The following is a 21,137-nucleotide window of genomic DNA, read 5'->3' on the forward strand; positions in this document are numbered from 1 at the left end:
TCCTTCCTTATCTATTCAGCTCCCCCAGTTCGAAAATCGATTCGGCGCTCCCCTAGTTCGGACATGAATTTGGCGCCCCCTAGTGTAAACATGAATTTGGCGCCCCCACCTCGCTCGAACATCAATGCAGCGCCTTCCTAGTTCAGACATCAATTCGGCGCCCCCCCCAGTTTGAACATCAATTTGACGCCCCCCTCCTAGTTCGAACAATAATTCGCCCCCCCCCCCCTTTGTTCAAACATCAGTTTGGCGCCCATAGTTTGAACGATTTTGGCACAGGAGATCACTCCTGATAGTTACGCGGGCCGTAAGCTGGGTCCCAGTTTTGCTGCTGGATTGGGTTTGTTACCGGGTCCGAAGAGGCGGTTGCTGCTCATCCCGTGCGCTGAAGACGCAGCTGTGATTTGAATGCTCGGAGAAGCTGGTCACGGTCAAACATAGATGCGAAAGGAATTATGATAGGCTTGTGTCCGGGCTCGGCAGGCTGTCTGAGAGGTTGCTTCGCGTGCTGGGGTACAGGCAATCGATGCGCATTCACCAGTTGGATTTGGCGGGTTTCCTATAGTGTAATTCGCAGAAAGTAGCAAAGGATCTCCTTTACGGTCACGACGATATCCTTGTTTTGTTTATCTGGAATTCCGTATACCAGTACATTTGTTTTTGGTTGTGTATTTCCATAAGTGTCAGCCTCCCTTCTATCTCTTCTTCTTGTCGCTTAATCTTCTCCTTTAACACTGGAATCTCATCCTTCTCTAATGCCGTTACTTTATCCAAAGCAAAGTTGACATTTGCTTCTAATTCAGAAACACTTTTTTTCGTCTGTTCTAGCTCGATCTTGATAACCGTTAACTGACCCAAGACATCATCAAGTTTACCGGAGAGCATGCTCCTCATATCGGCCCTAGAGCGAACCCCTACCGAAATTTAAGCGTGCCGCTTGCTAGTAACTAGCATGCGACTAGCAGGGCACTCGCTTAATAAGCGAGTGCATGCTAGCGAACAGTCCCTGCTCGCTAAAAGATCGCTTAACTATTACTCTGCACGCATATCACACGCTTATTAAGCTAACCGCATGCTAGTTACTAGCATGCCGCAAGCTTGCGCAAGCTAGTCGCACGCTTCCCGCAAGCTTGGAAATTTCTGTAGGGGAAGGACCTGGTCTGAGCCCGGGTCGGCCGACAAACCGGGAGTTTCACTTTCAGAGTCGCTTGACATATCTAGTGATGAAGCTGATATTGAAGTTTTGGGTTGGTTCTTCCCTTTACATTTGACTTTCGGTTCGTTTGTTTTTTCGTAAATTGTAGGCAGACTTCTTTGACGATAGATGATTACTCATCACGCTAAATAAACGTGCTACCAAAATGTAGATAACAGTTTCATTTCAAGCGTAGATTAAAGCATTTCTCACGCAGGTTTAAAATTTGCGGGCAGGAGCTCTCCAGTGAAAGGTCAATGAACTTTGGCCATAATGGGGGTATCTGTTGAATTACCATCATAACTTTTAAAGTTTATGGATCTGACTCATGAAACTTGGACATAAGAGTAATCAAGTATCACTGAACATCCTGTGCGAGTTTCAGGTCACATGATCAAGGTCAAAAGCCATGTAAGGTCAATGAACTTTGGCCACGTTCGGGGTATTTGTTGAATTACCATCATATCACTGTAAGTGTATTGGTCTAGTTCATAAAATGTGGAAATAAGAGTAACCAAGTATCACTGAACATCTTGTGCGAGTTATAGTAGTTTTCAAAGTCAGCAGTGCTGCTATATTGAATCGCATGATGCAGGTGAGACTGGCAGAGGCATTCCACTTGTTTAATCTTAAAACTAGAACATATTCTTTATCATAAAATACATTTCATAAAATGTTCATCTTGGATTTATACAGGTCTGGTACATTTTGTTTTCTTCTCACAAAAAATGAGATTTGGTCTTCTCAGTGTGCCGTAGTGGAACTATAAGCATTGTATTCTATATAAAATTATCATGTAGGCTAAAGCTATTAAATTAATAATACCTGCCAATAATATCTACATGTTTTTCTTGAGTATGTTAGTAAAGTTACTTTGCTGTTACATAATTACATTCATTATTCATATTTCTTTCAATTTGAAACTAAGAAGTGCTGATGAAGTTCACTTTGTAAGGGTGCCATGTTCGTTACGCTAGTGTATATTGTAAAATAATAAGCCATGAATAAAAAATAATCTTTACTATCAACTTTTTAGGTGGTCTGTCGTTGACAGATCACCTCTTAATTTCGTCAGAATTTTCTTATTTCTTTCTTTATTTATTTTTACGGATTTTCTTGTCGCCAAGTTATCTCAAAATGGACTTGGTCAATTTCATTGAATTTCATGTCATCTATAGGATCTGTCATGGACACGTGCAGTGAAGCTTTTCAAGGTCATCAGGTCATGATGACGTCATCTAGGCGCCATTTTGTAAAATCACATTATCAATCATATCTCGATTATCAATTATCAAAAATCAATAATATTAACATCACACTAAGTTCAGGTCAAGGGTCATCAAATCATGTCATCAAAGGTCACCTGAAGGTCACGACGCGCGCGTACGCATGCGTCAAAATTTAAAAATGCTCAAAATCACTTTTTGACCAAACGAGAGTATGTTTCAGGTCATTTTAAGCATTTCAAAATTTTGCGCGTGCGCACGGATGCGCGCGCGCTTCCTCATGTAACGCCTTAACGCAACGCAGAAACACCGTTTTTTTTTACATCTTTGCATTGATAATAAAATTCTGAACAATTTGATACCTTGATCAACCTTCTACGACCACTAATAACGAAATTAACACCCGTTAAAGTTTGCAGCACGTGTGCGCGCGAGCTCTCACTATAGGCCATATATGGGCGAAAACATGCCTATTGTAAATTCACTGTAGCTCTTTAAATAGTCCATTGACCCCCAATTTTTTTTTAATATATCGATAGAGTATGAGTTGTACATTTGATTTCATGTCACCATTGTCCCTAAATTATATCGTGACGTCATCAAAATGGCGCCTAAACTAAAAATTTCATTTTTTCAAAAATGACGTCATCAAATTTATGCAAATTTGGTTGTAACTTCTCGAATATAGATCGTTTTTCGCCCAGATTTCGATATGTTGTAGTTTAGAATGTACTCTTTCTCCTTAGTTAACATGAATATTCGTTTTGAGAAACGCATCATTGCGTAAAACAGCGATGAAAAGAGGAATGTCATTTTTCCTCATTTTGCGTGTAATCTCTATGGGACATGACTTTTTCTCAAAACCAGATTCGACATTCCTCTATTTCGTGAGCCATATCTCCATTTTTTCTTGTTAGTTTTCTTTAAGCTTTTAGTATGTTGTAGCTGAGATTCTAAGCTTTCGCAAGTGTGCCCTTTATTTTTTTATCAGATGCCGGGATCATGCCCGTATTTCACTTGCAAAATTGGACTTGTAATTCTCAAAATTGCTTACGTGTATTCTCTATGGGGAATATCGTGGCTTTGACTGCTTCTTAAAGGGCGCGGGTTCGAGTCCTGGGGTGAACAAGATGAATTTTTTTTTTTCACTTTTTTTTCTTTTTGCCACTTCTTACATGATCCTTTATGATAATTTAAAGGTATAAAAGTTTAAATTTAGCAAGATAAAACAGATTATAATTACTTTTTTTCATATCACATGTATTTTGCGTGTAATCTCTATGGGACATGACTTTTTCTCAAAACTAGATTCGACATTCCTCTATTTCGTGAGCCATATCTCCATTGTTTCTTGTCAGTTTTCCCTGAGCTTTTAGTATGTTGTAGCTGAGATTCTAAGCTTTCGGAAGTGTGCCCTTTATTTTTTGATCAGATGCCGGGATCATGCCCGTATTTTGCTTGCAAAATTTGAATTGTAATTCTCAAACTTGCTTACGTGTAATCTCTATGGGGAATATGCTAGCTCAATGGATAACGCATTTGACGTGTTCGTCCGTATTGCTGACGTGTAGGTCCGTGTTGCTGACGTGGTGGTCCGTGTAGCTGACGTGTAGGTCCGTGTTGCTGATGTATTGGTCCGTGTTGACGACGTGCTCTGCCGACATGATCCGTGTAGATCCGTGTGAAGCTGCCGTGTTGATGCCGTGTTCACAGTCATCTGGGGCAAAACTATCCCGGACCTCCCCGGATCATGCCGGCATTGCCGTGTTGATCCGTGAGGTATAATCATCTATCTTGTATGTATCTGTTTGAAGATGTATGTCTGACGATTGTCATCACCACATCAATAATCACATTTAGTAATGGTCAAAACTTATTATTAGGATGTCTACGATCAAGATTATCAATGATATCTAAATGATTTATTTCATACATCAGCCGACACTGAATGACAAATCATGACAGACCACCTAATTCATCCGCACGACGAATTAAATTCTAGTTCTCTTTCTTGTTAGGTGTGGCGGATGGTGTAAAAGAATTTTTTTCTAAATATTCTTTTGTTTTTAGATAGTATGCATTTATGGTCCTCACTCCTGTGAATATTGGTTTCCCAGTTCGCATTGTACATAATGCAGTCAATGTCTGGCCCTAGTACAGTTGGGCCAGTGAAATTTCAAACTGGGCAAGTAAAAATTTGAAATGTTTGAATTTACTTGCCCAATTGAGGAAGTTAACTTTTGATTGCAAATGAGGAAAGATGTTAAGAATGAGAACAAATATTTGTGAAATTTGTGTTAAGTTAATTTTCTGTCTTTGAAAAGTTTCACTAAAAGTGGTTTCAGCAGAATTGTTTAATTGTAGGACTCTTTATAGACTTATTTAACACACCTATTGCCATCTCTACAATTAAAATAACATACATCCATGTAAATCAATGTCATAAAAAATTCAGTACCTGGTACTCTTTGTAACAATTAGTGAAAAAGTCTTAATGTTTTTTGTTATAAATTTTTCGGACAAGTAAACATCTTAAGATTAAGAGTGTACATAGTTTACTTGCCCACATGGCAGACTTACAAAAAATTAGAGCTGATCGTTGCTTATTGGAATAACGTGATTGGTAAACACTTGACAGCCATATTATCAGAATACGTGAACTTGACATTGCAACTGATATTACCTTTGTTTAAGTACATTAGGGTGACCCTTGCCCTAATGACAAAAGGTATCACCTTTTCTCTTTTCTGACTACATGGAATGGAATGGAATGAAGCAGATGTGAAATTATTATTCTTCCATTTCTTACATTGTACTTGTTCATGGTTCTTGTGTAGTATTTATATAAATTTCTATAAAATCTCATTTTTCCATTGTAAAAGAGAACTGTTGCTTGGTTAGCGCCATGAGCGTCTACTGACGGTGTGAGCGCTCTACAAATATACACTATTACTATGGAATGGGTCTTCTTACATGTATTTTGGTACTGTACCATTGTAACAAGGTGACGTATGTTACATGGATATAATAATTATGCCTATTTAATGGTGTTTTATGACATTCTGAAATTAAAATATTCTTTACTCTTTCATCTCAGAATTGTATTCGGTGTATTTCTTATATTTTTTTGTCGATTGTTTTCGGTATAGCGTAATGGGATGTATATCTTGTAAATAAGAAAATAGTGGTATTTTCGTGCTTTCTTATGATATCAGTGATAGAAACATTGATGTGGAGCATTAAAATAGAAAAAGAGAACAAAAGATAATGAACTAACAAAATAAAAGATTAAGGATAAGGCGGAAAAGAGATAGTTCGAGGGAATAGTAATGAAAATTTATTATCATACCCAAGATATACATATCTTTAAAGATCAAATCACCCTTCTCTTTTATTATCGTAATGTAAGTCGAATTCTAAGAAGGAGATGAACTTTCATTTCTTTCAACAGATTTGACTATGGTAGTTCTCCACAATTTATCACTGAGTGAGGAAGGAGTCTTAAATCAATTTTACAAAATACTTTATTTTCCTTTGGTCTGCAGGAATCAGGTGGTAGGGATACATGAAAATACATGATGTTAGACAGTCTGCAAACCCTGCATATATGAGTAGATAGCCTTCCTTTTTTGTATTATTTGAACAGTAAACATTTTTTTCCCCGTTACCTTTTCAGCTCATCTGGCCCGAAGGGCCAAATGAGCTTATGCCGTGGCGTAGCGTCCTTCGTCTGTTGTCCTTCGTCTGGCGTCCGTCCACAATTTCAAAATGCTTCTTCTTCGCCATTTCAAGTCCAATTTCAATTCTGTTTGCTTTATATGATAGCACTAGATGGGGATTCAAAACTTCTACACAGAATTTTGAAATTCATTAAATATGCTAATTTATGCACATTTTTCAAAATTCACAAAAAGGGCTTCTTCTTTATTTGTCAACCGATTTTGAATTTTGTGCTTCCATCTGGTAGAGCTTCATGAAGTTCACCAAACTTCTACATAGAATTTTGAAATTTTGACCAGAACAATTTTTATACTAATTTATGTGAAATTAGTTTATGCATATTTTTAAAAATTCACATAAAATGCTTTTTTATTTGTTGACCGATTTTTTTTTTTTCTTCCATCTGCTAGAGCTTCATGAGGTTCTCCAAAATTTTACACAGAATTTTGAAATTTTGACTAACACAATCTTTTTGCTAATTTATGCAAAACTAATTTATTCATATTCTTAAAATGCTCATAAAATGCTTGTTCTTCTTTGTTGACAGATTTTGATTTTTTTCTTCCATCTGGTAGAACTTCATGAGGTTCACCAAACTTCTACACAGAATTTTGAAATTTTCAGTTGAAAATTATTTATGTTAATTTATGCAAAATTTATTCATAAATCACAAAAAATGTTTTTTCTTCTTCATTTGTTGATCATTTTCAATTTTGTTTGCTTTATATGATAGCTCGAGGTGGTGAAATTTTGTATCTCGATCAATTTCAATTTCAATTTTGAAACTCATTAAATATGCTTATTTATTCAAAACTCACAAAAATTACTTATTTATTTGTTAATTGATTTTGATTATTTTTGAATGAGGTCCACCAAGGTTCTATACAGAGTAAAGAAATTTCAACTAGAAAATTAGTTATGCTTAATTAATATGAAATCTATTCATAAATCACAAAAATGCTTCTATGTCAATCCTTCATCAATTTCAATTCTATATCAATGCATGTCACCAATATATTTCACTACAGTGTCAACTAGGCTGAAATTAAAATTGTGTGAAATTCCGTTGCGAGATGCCGGATGAGCTCCACATCAGTGATGTGCTAGTCTTTCTTCTTGGCCCCTCTTTTCTTCCTTTTCTTTCTTTTCCTCTTTCTTCTGTTTAATGTTTCCCATTCTTTTCAGTAAAACATTTTTTACAACAAAATTATATGTCTTTCTGTTGCAGACACAGATATCAAAATGATCACCAATGTAAAGAATTATCAACTGAAGAAAAGTCGGCCCCAATGGCTAAAACAGCTGAACTTGTTCAAGATATAACAGGTATTAAATAATTCTTTTAGAATTGGTTGTAAATACAGGTTAACTCACATAAAAGGTTAGTCAAGGCTGAAAATATTTAAATCTAAAGACATAGAGTAAAATTGATAGAGCTAAATGCTTAAATTTCATAAAAATTTGATAACAAATAACAAAGTTATTGTATTTCAAATTTTAGCAATATTTTATGAAAACAGTTATTTACTATCAATAACTGGGATATATTCATTTGATTTGCTAGTCATTGTGATTAACTTGCACGCCGAATAAAAGTACACAATTTTTCCTGCACGTGCTGCATCTCCCTACGTACGTACTTTCCCAAGATCATTGCGCAAATTGGCGTCCATTTCCTCTTTTACTTTCGCCTGCCGCCGTGATAGGATGTTAGCTAAGTATACTCCTAAATTTGCAAATTATAACATGTTTTTGTCTCGCCTGCGTAACGTAGCGAGACATAGGTATCACTAATTCCGGCGGCGTCGTCGTCAACAATTGTGTTGTACACCCAATAACTTTCTATAGCTTCGAGGTGGGATCACCAGATTCATACCAGAGGTCCATCTCCTGAAGGCACAGGTCAAGTTCGAATATGAGTCGAATTGGAATAAGGTCAAAGGTCAATGAACTTTCCATGACTGGCACAATTGTGTTGTACACCCAATAACTTTCTATAGCTTCGAGGTGGGATCACCAAATTCATACCAGAGGTCCATCTCCTGAAGGCACAGGTGAAGTTCGAATATGAGTTGAATTTGAATAAGGTCAAAGGTCAATGAGCTTTCCATGACTGGCACAATTGTGTTGTACACCCAATAACTTTCTATAGTTTCAAGGTGGGATCACCAAATTCATACCAGAGGTCCATCTTCTGAACACACTGGTCAAGTTCGAATATGAGTTGAATTTGAATAAGGTCTATGAACTCTCCATGACTGGCACTTTGCTGTGTTGTACACCCAATAACTTTCTATAGCTTCGAGGTGAGATCGCCAAATTCATAACAGAGGTCCATCTCTTGAAGGTGCAGGTCAAGTTCAAATGTGAGCCGAATTTGAATAAGGTCAAAGGTCAATGAACTTTCCATGACTGGCACTGAGCTGTGCTGCACACACAATAACTTTCTATATCTTCGAGGTAGGATTGCCAAATTAATACAAGAGGTCCATCTCTTGAAGGTGCATGTCAAGTTTGAATGTTAGTTGAATTTGATTAAGGTCAAAGGTCAATGAACTTTCCATGACTGGCACTGTGCTGTGTTGTACACATAATAACTTTTTATATCTTCGAGGTAGGATTGCCAAATTCATACAAGAGGTCCATCTCTTGAAGGTGCATGTCAAGTTCGAATGTGAGTTGAATTTGATTAAGGTCAAAGGTCAATGAACTTTCCATGACTGGCACTGTGCTGTGTTGTACACACAACTTTCTATAGCTTCGAAACAGGTATTAAAGATATCTGACTGTTACTGTATGTTCGGATGCTTTTTGCATCTGTTTGTTCCACTAATGGCATGACCTTATCTGTTTGTTCCACTAATGACATGACCTATAGTTTTGACATGCAGTCTCTTCATGACTGCAATATGCAGGCGAGACAACGCTTGGCATTTGCCTTGTTGGTACTCTTATTTTTGCATTTCTTCTTTCCCTTCTTCAATCTTTTCCTTTCGGTTTTAGATTGATTTTATCTTTATATCCCACAGCACGGAGCTTTCATGGTATTTTCACGATTTATTTCCTTAGTTTATTGTGAGTACCTGATCCGTTGATTCGTTCCTCGCAGACTCGCAGTCTCCGCGCTCTCCAGCGTGTTGTGGGCATCTGTTCAACACTTTTTGATTTACTCTTGTATTTCTTGACTTGCTCATTTATTCGCTTTGTCTTGATTTTACTTTATTTTATTCGTCCTCCACAGCTAAGGTAACGTTCTGAGAGATAGGAGCGTCACCTTTTGTTTTCTTTCTCAAACTTGTGTTTTACTTTGTTGTTGTTCTTGTTTCCAGTTGAAACTCTCAGAATCTTCCTTGGACGAGCTAGCATGGCCGCTGAAGAGATGTCAAACACAAGAGTAGTTTTCCTGATTAATGGTAATGTTGACAGTGGTAGAGAGAGACCCCTTGCGGCCTCAAGTAAGGGTGGAACCTTGGATCTGTGTCCACGTGCCCATAGGGGTAAAACCGTGGATGCGCGTCCACATGCCCCACTGAAAAAGGATGGAACCATAGAATTGCCTGAAAGGCGATAGCCAAGGTATCTACGTCGGAACCTTAACCTAACATGGGGAGTGTTGTACTAGTTGAGAAAACCTGGACTCCTGCCAGACCCACTGGCTATTGGGTCACACCAAGACCGGGTTGAGAGCGCATGTCTCTCTTACTGGCAACGACTAGGCTCAATGCCATGTCAGTCTCCACAAGGGAGCATCAGCAAAGGGCTACCAGCCCCTAATCACAAGAGGCCTCGGAGTCCGACGTAACTCATGTTTCAATCTGACCCCATCAGATTCAGCAGACCTTCCTTCACGATAGGCAAGCGCTCCCTGTGGGATGGCTAGGTTGAAGAAGCCAGGTCCTGCCCAGCCTCTTGCCTCTTCTTCTGCTTTGCATCCGGAGCTGCCAAAGAAAATATCTTTAGTCGTAAGCCCTGCGTTTCTGGGCGGATCTTTTTCTGATTCTTTTGCCGATGGCCAGGCATCGCAACTTTTCAAGTTGCTCCAGAGCCCCTTTGAGCACTGTGGGTTTTAACCCCATTGCTTGTCATCAGCTCCAGCTGACGGTGTCCCCCAACAAGGAGCGGACCAACCAGACACCAGCCATCCCACACCTCAGGGGGTGTCCAACGACTCATACCAGTCGCCTGCTCTCGAGCCTACACGGGCCCTGCCCATGAACGCACAGGCACCGCCGACCATTGGAGTCTGTCCCCATGAGAACTACTCACTCCCATTCCGTCGGGTTGTAGACCCTGTACCAGACCATCGGTTAGTGCTTCCTGTGGCGGTCGGGGCAGTGGTGGTCGGCCATCCTCCAAGACTCCAGCCAGACCCAAGCAGGACTGCCCCGAGCGCAGGGACCGGATTGCGGCCATCTCCGTCATTTTCTCTTTGCATGAGAGGGAACTACAGACAAAGCATTTATCTTGTCCGTTGTGCAAAATGGCTTCTATATCAACATAGAAGCTTTCCCGCACGGCGCGATTCGAATCGCCCCGCAGACCGTTCCTATCCTTCACCAGCAATACATCGAGTTGGAAATCAATGCATTGCTGGAAAAGGAAGCTATAGAGAGAGTACCAGACAACCCACATCTTTGTCTCCTATTTTCGTTGTCCCCAAGCGCTCAAGGAAGTTGAGAATGATATTGAACATGAAGGTGATCAATATTTTCATCAAGCTAGATCACTTCCATCTGGAAACTGGCGTCAATCATACCATCTCTTCGGGCATCAGACTTGGCTGTCTCTCTCGATCTTTGGGACGCCTACTTTCATATCCCCATCCATCCTGCTTCTCGGGATCTGTTGGGGTTTCGAGATTCGACTTACCGATACAGGGCCATGCCTTTCGGCCTGTTTCCAGTGCCCAGAGTCTTCACTCACGTGGTCAACGCCGCGACCTAGGACTAAGACTGTTCGTCTACCTTAATGACTGAATACTAGTCGCGGACTCGGAGGCCAAACTTCTCTCCCACCCTCCCACATCCCCACTTATCTGGGCCCGGTTCTAGACTTACCAAACCAGATTTTCCGTCCAAGACCCGATAGAGTTCAGGCAATAGTCTCTGGCTCGCTCTCTCAGAGAGCGCAGCTCTGTGAAAATAATGGACCTGGCTAAGGCTGCTCGGGTTCATGTCGAGTCTCGTCGAAATCCGTTCGGATTATCGCCTCCTTATGAGACCCTTTCAGAGACATTTCTTGCACTATTACAGACCAAGCCCAGACTCTCACTAGGAGTTGCCTGGCCGAGTGGTCTAAGGCTCCTGACTATACATGGAAAGTCCGGGGTTCGATCCCGGCCACGGCACTTATGCCCGTGAGCAAGGCATTTAATCTACAACGCTCTTTTATCCTGCTTTCAAATAAATGGAAATGCTATATGCATAAAAAAAGCCCAGACTCTCAACATCTGTGGATTCCTCTTTCCCGGGACATCCGTCACAGCTTGGCCGCCTGGACCCGGGCATCCTTTGTAGTGCGGGGCAAACCCTTCCGCACTCTCCTCCTGTCAGCCTCTCTGACCACAGACGCTTCGCTGGTGGGCTGGGGTGGTCACTGTGTGGAGGAGATGGTCTCAGGTGCCTGGGCATCCCAGCACACCTTACCTCATATATGCTACAGATGAGGGCTGGCCTCAACTCTTCAGCATTTTTGACACAGGCTAGTTGGCCAGACGGTTCTGGTCCGCACGGACAACAGATCTGTTGCGGCGTACATAAATCGCCAGGGCGGCACTCGGATTGAATTCCCTCAACGCTCTTACAGCAGAGCTTTGGGAGTGATGCCGCCAGGCGAAGATCGTCCCGGTTGCTTCAGGCAGCGACAACCTGATAGCCGACTTGCTTTCTTGGGGCCGATGTCTTCCATTCAAATGGTCACTTCACTCGAAGGTGTTCCAGTCAATCCAAGCCCATTGGGGGCCTTTGGAAATAGACCTATTTGCCACAGCTCTCAATCGGAAGTTACCGGTGTCCTATTCTTGAGTGAACGAAACAGAAGCAACCTTCCTGGATGCATTCTCCCTTCACTTGGGGGTTCCACCTTTCCCTCTTACAGCAGAGCTTTGGGAGTGATGCCGCCAGGCGAAGATCGTCCCGGTTGCTTCAGGCAGCGACAACCTGATAGCCGACTTGCTTTCTTGGGGCCGGTGTCTTCCATTCAAATGGTCACTTCACTCGAAGGTGTTCCAGTCAATCCAAGCCCATTGGGGGCCTTTGGAAATAGACCTATTTGCCACAGCTCTCAATCGGAAGTTACCGGTGTCCTATTCTTGAGTGAACGAAACAGAAGCAACCTTCCTGGATGCATTCTCCCTTCACTTGGGGGTTCCACCTTTCCCCCTGATATCGCAAGTTGAGGAAAGTGAAGGAAGATCAGGCTTGGCTCCTTATTGCCCCTGAGTGGCCGAAAAGGTGCTGGTTTCCACAGCTTCTAGAACCGTTGAGAGAAGAACCGTTACGCTGCAGTCGGAGGTCACATGGTTAGGTCAAAGGTCATTTTGAGGTCAACGTTAAAGTTTACGTGCAAGACTCTCTTATGACACCTAACTCCGCAACCTGAAAGTTACTTTTCAACAAAACTTGGATGGTAGATGTACTTAGGCAACCTGCATGTTATGCTGCAGTCAGAGGTCATATGGTAATGTCAAAGGTCATTTTCAGGTCAAAGTTGGAGTTAACATGCAAGACTCTCTTTCTCCGCAACCATAAGTCACTTTTCAACCACACTTGCATGGTAGGTGGACTTGGGGGACCTGCATGCTAGGGTCATTGTCGCCATGATAATTGTATTTTTTTGTCAATTTTCTGTGTTAGCTCTATATATCGCAATGACGGATGACGCGGTGGGTTCGGGGATATATGTGCTCAGCTGCGTGACCCGCTGAGCATCTCTAGTTATTAGTATGATATTGACAAAATATGTTAAAACCAATGATGATATTTTATTTCTTAATCTTAAGTTACAGTATGCAAACAGATGAAAAGAAATTAAAGGTAAATGCTAGTTTTGGTAACGATATCAAAATGAGTTCGTACAGAATCCAATGAAATGACCGCCAAAGTGGCTGTTTGTATAAATAAAACGCATGTTCCAAAGAATTCTGGAAGAAATTTTGTAATTGCTGAGAAATCAGCAAATAAGCACAGGAATCGGGTAGGGCGTCGGGCCCGACGCCCAAAGCAATAATTATACATTGTCCCACGTGCGCTTATCTGTGTTGGGGATCTTCGGTGTGAAAATTTTTCAGCGTAGATTTCAAGATTTCACAAAGTTCAGTTAATGTAACTGTACCAGATCTATATCCTCGATGATATACTGACAATTAAGCCTTGTTTTACAGACTTTCCCATGAAATCAGTGTTTACTGCAACTACTGGAATTTCTCTTTAAGCTCATCAGTTAACAAATGAAACATTAAACATTTATGCTCATGAATAGGTATCTGTTTAGGCATTTTGATGTTGGGCAATATATAATAAATCATTAGAAAACTGCTGGGAACTGCAATATCCTGCTTTCTAGTAAGCTGTACTCCCCCAAAGTGGATATTTCCTTCGCATCCTTGAAGCATTAAACATTAAAGTTTACGTGCAAGGCTCTTATGACGAGTGTTATTCCATCCCAGTCATTTCACAATGAAGTTTCGATATAATTCTCTTGCGTGCCCTCGCAAATCACTATATTTCTGGTTATTTTCATAAGTGGGCGAGACACAAAATTGCTTTTGCCTTATTTATTATCAAAGGTTGGCAGGTATGTAACTGTATGGCCGCTATCGGGCAGAAGCACTAGGCCTTTATGACCGTGCTGCTCAGTTGGTCACCGAGAATCGAAGAGAATCGACACTTGGTTTTCTGATTGGTGTGCCACGCGGTCTATCAATCCTCGCAAGGCTTCTATGCCGCAGTCATGGATTTTCTTGTCCATGTATTTACTTCGTTCGTTCGCTCTCAACCATCAGGTGTTTCTGTTTGGCTATTGCCACGTTTCATTTTGGTTTCCCAGATGGTTCTTATATCTCTAATTCCAGTCCTCTTACTTTTATTACTTTTTATTCCAATTCATTTGCATCATTGTAAGTCACGTATTGTAACTGAAGAAAAATATTGACATTTCAGAGAAAGCTTCTATCAATCGACTGATCTCCAATTTATTTATAATAACTCAGATTTTAATGTCTCATATGACTTATTGTATCCCTCGAACAGAGTTCTGAGGATACTATGGATTTGGCCTCGTCGCGCTGCGTCCGCCGCAGGGATTTACTTGTGAGCGCTCTATCAGCTGCATTTCTTCTCTGATCATCTTCATATTTGGCATGAAGGTTGAGTATGGTATAGCAAAGCCGCCTATCGATTTTGGTGTGGGCCGAGGTCACATGGTAAGGTCAAAGGTCATTTTCAGGTCAACATTAAAGTTTACATGCAAGACTCTCTTATGACACCTAACTCTGCAACTGTAAGTCACTTTTCAACCAAACTTGGTTGGTTAATGAAGTTGGGGAACCTGCATGTTAACTGCAGTTAGAGGTCACATGGTAAGGTCAAAGGTCATTTTCAGGTCAACGTTAAAGTTTATATGCAAGAATCTCTTATGGCACCTAACTCCGCAACCATAAGTCACTTTTCAACCAAACTTGGATGAAAGATGGACTTGGGGACCCTGCATGTTATTCTGCAGTTGGAGGTCACATGTTAAGGTCAAAGATCATTTTCAGGTCAACATTAAAGTTTACGTGCAAGGCTCTTATGACATGTGTCATTCCATCCCAGTCATTTCACAATGAAGTACTGATCACATAGTTGACATCATTCAATTTCTTTTTGACTATGTAGGGACCACTAAACCTAGCTTTCAAGGGCTCACCTTGCAAAGGCAACAACACTAACACTTTGTCTCCAGGCTTGAAACTTCGCTCTTTTGCATTTTTGTCAGCTTTAGATGTTATTTTTCCCTGCAACACTTTCAAGTGTTCCTTAGCCACATCACAAGCTTTTGAGAGCCTTTCTCTAAACATTAGGTGGTTTCAGACCGCCTCGAAGTTTGTCAGTTCCAGGTATTCTCTGATTGGGAAATTTACCCCGATCAGAAAATACCAGGTATTTTGGTAATGTGAAAGCAAACTACGTGTAATTTCCCCGAAAGAAAATACCCGTTAAATAGTAGGTACTTGGCGAAATTACGAGAACTTTCGTGGGGATTTTTCCAAGGTCGCAGGTATGTAGGCAATGTGAAAGCAATTTATGGGAACTTTTAGCCCAGAGTGTCGTTGGGCGCGGGCACCGTGGGTGGCTGCTGGTTTAGTGATTTTGAATCTCGTGCCTTGCCTGCTTATCAGACCATACTGCACATGCTCGTAACTTCAGGAACTTATCCCGAAGGGTATGTTTTGGGGGCGGTGTGAATGCAGGAATAATTAATGGGTATTTTTTAGCCTAAAAAAGTTCTCGTAATTTAACGGGGATTCTTATGATCGAGGCGGTTTGAAACCACCTTTTGACACATAGTCTAGAAGGTTTACATCATCACCCGAACCATGTACCTCTCTTTGATATGTTTTTAGGGGACCCCTTATCTCATGACCATAGACCAATTTAAATGGACTGAAACCTGTGGACTCATTAGGGGAATTCCTAGTTGCAAACAGTAGGAATGAGATCCCTTTATCCCAGTCATTTGAATAGTTCTCACAATAAGCCCTAATCATGGTCTTCAGGGTCTGATGATAGTGTTCTAATGCTCCTTGGACTGTGCCTTCCTCCCTTCCCCAAAAAAGGTTATTACAGACCCAATTTCTTTTATTTTTTGTCTTTTTTGTTCAAGTCACATTTACTCGCATAACTCTTTGAAATTGCAACAGGAAAACAAATCAGATACTGGTACACAATCTTCAGGAACAGCACTGCATGGAATAAAATCAAATGGAAAGAGAAATATAAGTTATCAAAAGAAAAATACGATTTAAGGCGATTTTTAGTAAAACAGTGAGGCCACCGTCTTGAAGCCCAGAAGCCAAAATTTATAAAATAGTATCGGACTTTCGTTGTGCAGTGTTTTGTCATTGCCACAGATATGTAGATGAGAGTAATTTATATGGCTATACACAAAAAAAAGAATCGTTCAGAAATGGAAAAGTTACGAGTTAAATCAAGTTTTACTTCAAAAAAGAAGACAATTTGTCTAAACTCAAAAACTCATATCAACATACATCACATGATATAAAATAAACACAATAATATATATGTTGACAATGATTCTTTAAAATATCAAATAATTAGAAGGCTTAATTGATTATGTGCTTCTTAGGGTCTTCACTCCATAGCAGAGTATTAAATTCAAATAAAAAAAAAATCTGTATTGATGATCTTCACTTAATTAAAGTAAGAGATAACGGACAAGTTCATACGTTCTTGAAAACCACAAAAGAAAATTGTCAATCTAAGACGTAGCTGGTCCTCGTAGACGGTAGGTAGACTTTGTGTCCGATGATCAAGTCCTTACATCCAGTACCTTTCGATCAGGGGATCTCATCAATTCGATGATTGCTTTAAAAGTCAGCCTATGCATATACGGTTGTAAAATAATTACAGGGCAATAATAAGCAAGGGTATCAATGATTAAAATTCCCTATGCCAATCATTTTATAAAATTATTTGCATTTCTAAAGCCTGGTCAAGTATAGTATTTATACAAGCACATAAATAAAATTCAAATATACGAGTTTGAATAATTCCTTCCTTATTCATGACAAATATAATAGCAACAATAACTATAAATCCAATCCAATTCCAAGATAAGTTATTTTCGAAACAGCTATAATTATGAGCCCGATATTTATGAGCCCGATATTAAAGCGATACTTTAATATCGGGCTCATAATTAGAGCTGCTTGAAAATAACTAATCTTCAGACCTAAACCTTCATATTCAATTTCAGTAACAAGAGAATTGGTTTACAAAATAATGTGAAGAAAATGAAATGACATACTTGGTTCCAAAATAAAAACTGTCAGCCATCAAAAGTTTAATAAAAAATGGCCAATATATTTACAGAAAGTAAATGACCATCCCTCTAAATTTGTCAAGAGAGGGCGTTTCCTCTCTAAATGTAATTCACTAAAATCACTCTTTTTTTAATGTAAAGCAAAAAAATACAGTGTACGTCCTTTTTTTTAAATACAATGACATAAACATGAATTATTTCAATCCAAAAGTGAATAAATTGCACAAAATTCTGATTTCTATGGATAACGATACAAATAACATCCGGTTATACAAACTTAAAGTTATTTCTTGTATATTGGAATTCCCTGTGCCTGCCGCCTCTTGAAAGAATCACATCGACCGTCTGCCCAATCTAGCTTGTAAACAGCAAGAAAGTTGGCAAGAAAATATTGGGGAATATATTCGCTCTCATACGCGCATCCATTTTCCCTCTCATAAGCAGTCAGACTTCTTTCCCTTGGGTTGGCAAAACAGGACTTTCTCCAAAAGCGGTGAGAATTGCTTCTGTCCACATTTACTTTCTCTCCTTTCCACCACACAAAAAATCGCGCCACCAATAACAAATCACGTTCCCGTCATTAAATCACATGACCACTTCTCCTTTGTTCACATTCAATTACCCCCACATAGCAACGAAGAAAAGGAAAAATTAGAATTAGAAGAAATTCTCGTGAAAACAGTAACAGATATTTGATGCATTCAAAAACTTGCCTGGTAATGAATACAAAATCAAAAAGCTCTAGGTAATAATATTAATAACAATAACATTTGTAGGGCGCTTTATACTGGTGTTTCAAAGCGCACAGATTGGCAGATTATGATAATATACAGTCAATCGGTAAAAAAAAAAAATTATGAGAAAAGGTGAGCTTTAAGTGATGATTTGAAAATTTCTACGGAGGGAGCATTTTGGATATGAACTGGGAGTTTATTCCAAAGGGTGGGAGCAATTACAGAAAATTCACGATAGCGGGGCTTAGTGCGAGAGCCATGAACTAAATTATTGGAATATGATGAACCTAAATTATTGGAATATGATGAACATAAAGCAGTGAATACTTTATTAAGGGGAGAAAAAATTCAGTGCATTTTATTTTGACATCATCTGACTGCTTATGAGAGGGAAAATGGATGCGTGTATGAGAGCATATATTTTCCCCAATATTTATTCTTGAAAATAATATGCTGTGATTTCACCCCTAACAGATTATTGTCGTAATTATACACTTTGGAAATGGCCTCTATACAAGAAGGAAAAGAGACCATTCTTCAGTAGCGTGATAATAGGCAACCAGAGCAGACAACAGAGTGGCATTGAACACAACTTTTTCTTCATAAATTTCTCAACTATTCTGTTGATTTGAAAAGCAAATCCTTTGTCTCTAAAAATGTCTGATTTGTCATCTTTACATTTACTAAAAATCCTGAACACATATCACTTTGGCGTAACTAGCAAATAATTTGGAAAATACTGCCACAGATCTAAATAACGGCAGTGTACCCAAAATTGCACTGCCGCAGGGAGAACATTCCGGAATCGCAGGCACGCACCCAAGGTATATTGGTACAATGATCCTTGGGTAATAACAAGTGTGTTCTTGAGGATGATGGGGTCAAATGTCATTTAAGGGTCAAAAGGCCATATTGCATATTTGTTTAATTGCCAAATCAGGCGAGAGTCATGGTTCGTGAACCACCTTGATGAGTTCTGAGTAGAAAAAATTGGAGAAAACATAATTTTACATCATAAACTACAAAAGAACAAGTGGGGATATGACGTTACCAGTTTGCTCATTGAATGTTGATGACATGACTTTGTCTAGAACTGTTTGACCTGAAGGCAAATCTTAAAATTACTGTAACTTTGTTGTTCCTTATCTATTTTGATCAAGTTTTCAGTGTGTTGTTTGTCTTATTTTTCTTTACCCCTTTAAGTCAACCTTCCGTAAGTCAAATATTCACCCAAGTCAAGGCAAATTTTTAAGACCAGAGCCAGTTACACATTAGTGATTATTAAATAAATTACATGACCCATCAAGATCATACTTGCTGCACAATTTGCTCAGTAGACTGACAAGGAACCAATCAAAATTGTTCTAACAGATTAGAGATTAATGGCTAACCTTTGTTTTATGGGGCCCAGATGAAGAAAAACATGTCGAGTCAAATTTCTCCAAGTTAAACTTATATTTGTTTCAGTTTGACTATGTTGAAGACTTATTTTTTTATACGCTCGTCTTGACGGGAAGTATTATGGTATCACACTCGGTGTCCGTCCTTCTGTCTGTCCGTCCTTCTGTCTGTCCGTCCGTTAACTTTTCCTTGTAAACGCGATAACTTCAGTTTAACTTAACCTAGGCTCATATAATTTGGTATGTATAATACTAGCATGGATCCAAGGGAGCCTATTGATTTTGAGGTCCAAAGGTAAAAGGTCACAGTGACCTCCTTTCATTGTACCCTTCTGCAGTCCTTGTAAACGCGATAACTTCAGTTCTTAACCTAGGCTCATATAATTTGGTATGTATAATACTAGCATGGATCCAAGGAAACCTATTGAATTTGAGGTCAAAAGGTCAAAGGTCAAGGTCACAGTGACCTTTCATTGTACCCTTCTGCAGTCCTTGTAAATGCGATAACTTCAGTTTAACTTGACCTAGACTCATATAATTTGGTATGTATAATACTAGCATCGATCCAAGGAAGCCAATTGATTTTGAGGTCCAAAGATCAAGGTCACAGTGACCTATTTTCATTGTACCCTTCTGCAGTCCTTGTAAACGCGTTAACTTCAGTTTAACTTAACCTAGACTCATATAATTTGATTTGTATGATACTAGCATAGATCCTAGCAATTCTATTGATTTTTGAGGTCAAATGTCAAGGTCACAGTGTCATATTTCCATTGTACCCTTCTGCAGTCCTTGTAAACGTGATAACTTTGGTTGAACTTAACCTAGGCTCATGTAGTTTGGTGTGAATGATACTAGCATCGATCCTAGCAATTATATTGATTTTGAGGATAGAAGGTCAAAGGTGAAGTCACCATCTTCCACTTTTCTTGCTTGACCAAAAGCTCCATTTTCTGCGTTGCAGACAGGCGTATTATGTGCTCGCCTTAGCGACACTCTTGTTTCTCATAGTTACTGTTTACTTTGAACTCAAAGTTTGAAGGTGTTTCTCCCCCATTAAAAAAAGTGATTTTGAATATATGTGATGATACAATACTCCGATTGACATTCGTCATGAAGATTTGGTGTTAATTTGAAGCTAGTGTCTCATATAGGTGTGATAGTAAGATACTAGTAAATACTGATCAAGCCTTGCAAGATATTAATGTTTTGCCATTAAAATCATTACTACCTTTGAATGATTTTTACTTGTATCAGATTGTAGAAAGACAGTTGGCACTGGAGTATTGGCAAAAAGAAAGGGAGCTAAATCAGTTAAAATGGCTGCCAAGGTTGCCCTGATGAAGATGAAGATGCATGCTTTGGGAGATTCCAGTATACCTCAGGTAAATGCTTTCTTTGTAAAGGGAAAATTGAAGAAAATGAATAAAAATTTTAAAAAATGGTTACATAGTCAGATAAGCATGAATTTAAAACAAATGGAAATAAAGGAATGAGTAAATACTTTTAAAGTTGCTAAACTAGTAACACTTTGAACCCTTAATTATATTGTATGGTTGTAACCCACACCCTGAATTATTTGCAAATATCAAGCTTATTGGTAAAGAGAATAAATACAAGACATTTGAAATAAATGTCCTATTCTCACGATTCGAGCCCAAGCCATGCCATCGGTACTGGGCCTGGCCGCGAATTTTTTTTCCCAAACAGGTTTATTTACTACACTGCGCTATACTTACCTATACCATCTCATCAAATTGCTATTCGTTACCCTGACTCGAATAGCCACCAGTAAAAAACTCCCCGAAAGAGGCTAACT

The 21,137-nt window shown here is 39.4% G+C and overlaps 1 protein-coding gene across 1 annotated transcript in view; it reads left to right on the top strand.

Moving 5' to 3' along the window:
- Window positions 1-1,172: 1,172 nt before the first annotated feature.
- Window positions 1,173-21,137, top strand: part of LOC121408132 (AN1-type zinc finger protein 1-like) — a 39,739-nt gene continuing 19,774 nt past the window's right edge. The window contains exons 1-3 of the mRNA XM_041599457.1: window positions 1,173-1,247; window positions 7,370-7,467; window positions 20,576-20,703. Of these exons, the coding sequence (XP_041455391.1) occupies window positions 7,431-7,467; window positions 20,576-20,703 (165 nt within the window). The 5' untranslated portion in view covers window positions 1,173-1,247; window positions 7,370-7,430. The remainder of the gene's footprint in view (window positions 1,248-7,369; window positions 7,468-20,575; window positions 20,704-21,137) is intronic.

The sequence above is a fragment of the Lytechinus variegatus genome, chromosome 2 (genome assembly GCF_018143015.1).
Source record: "Lytechinus variegatus isolate NC3 chromosome 2, Lvar_3.0, whole genome shotgun sequence".
Classification (NCBI taxonomy): Eukaryota; Metazoa; Echinodermata; class Echinoidea; order Temnopleuroida; family Toxopneustidae; genus Lytechinus; species Lytechinus variegatus.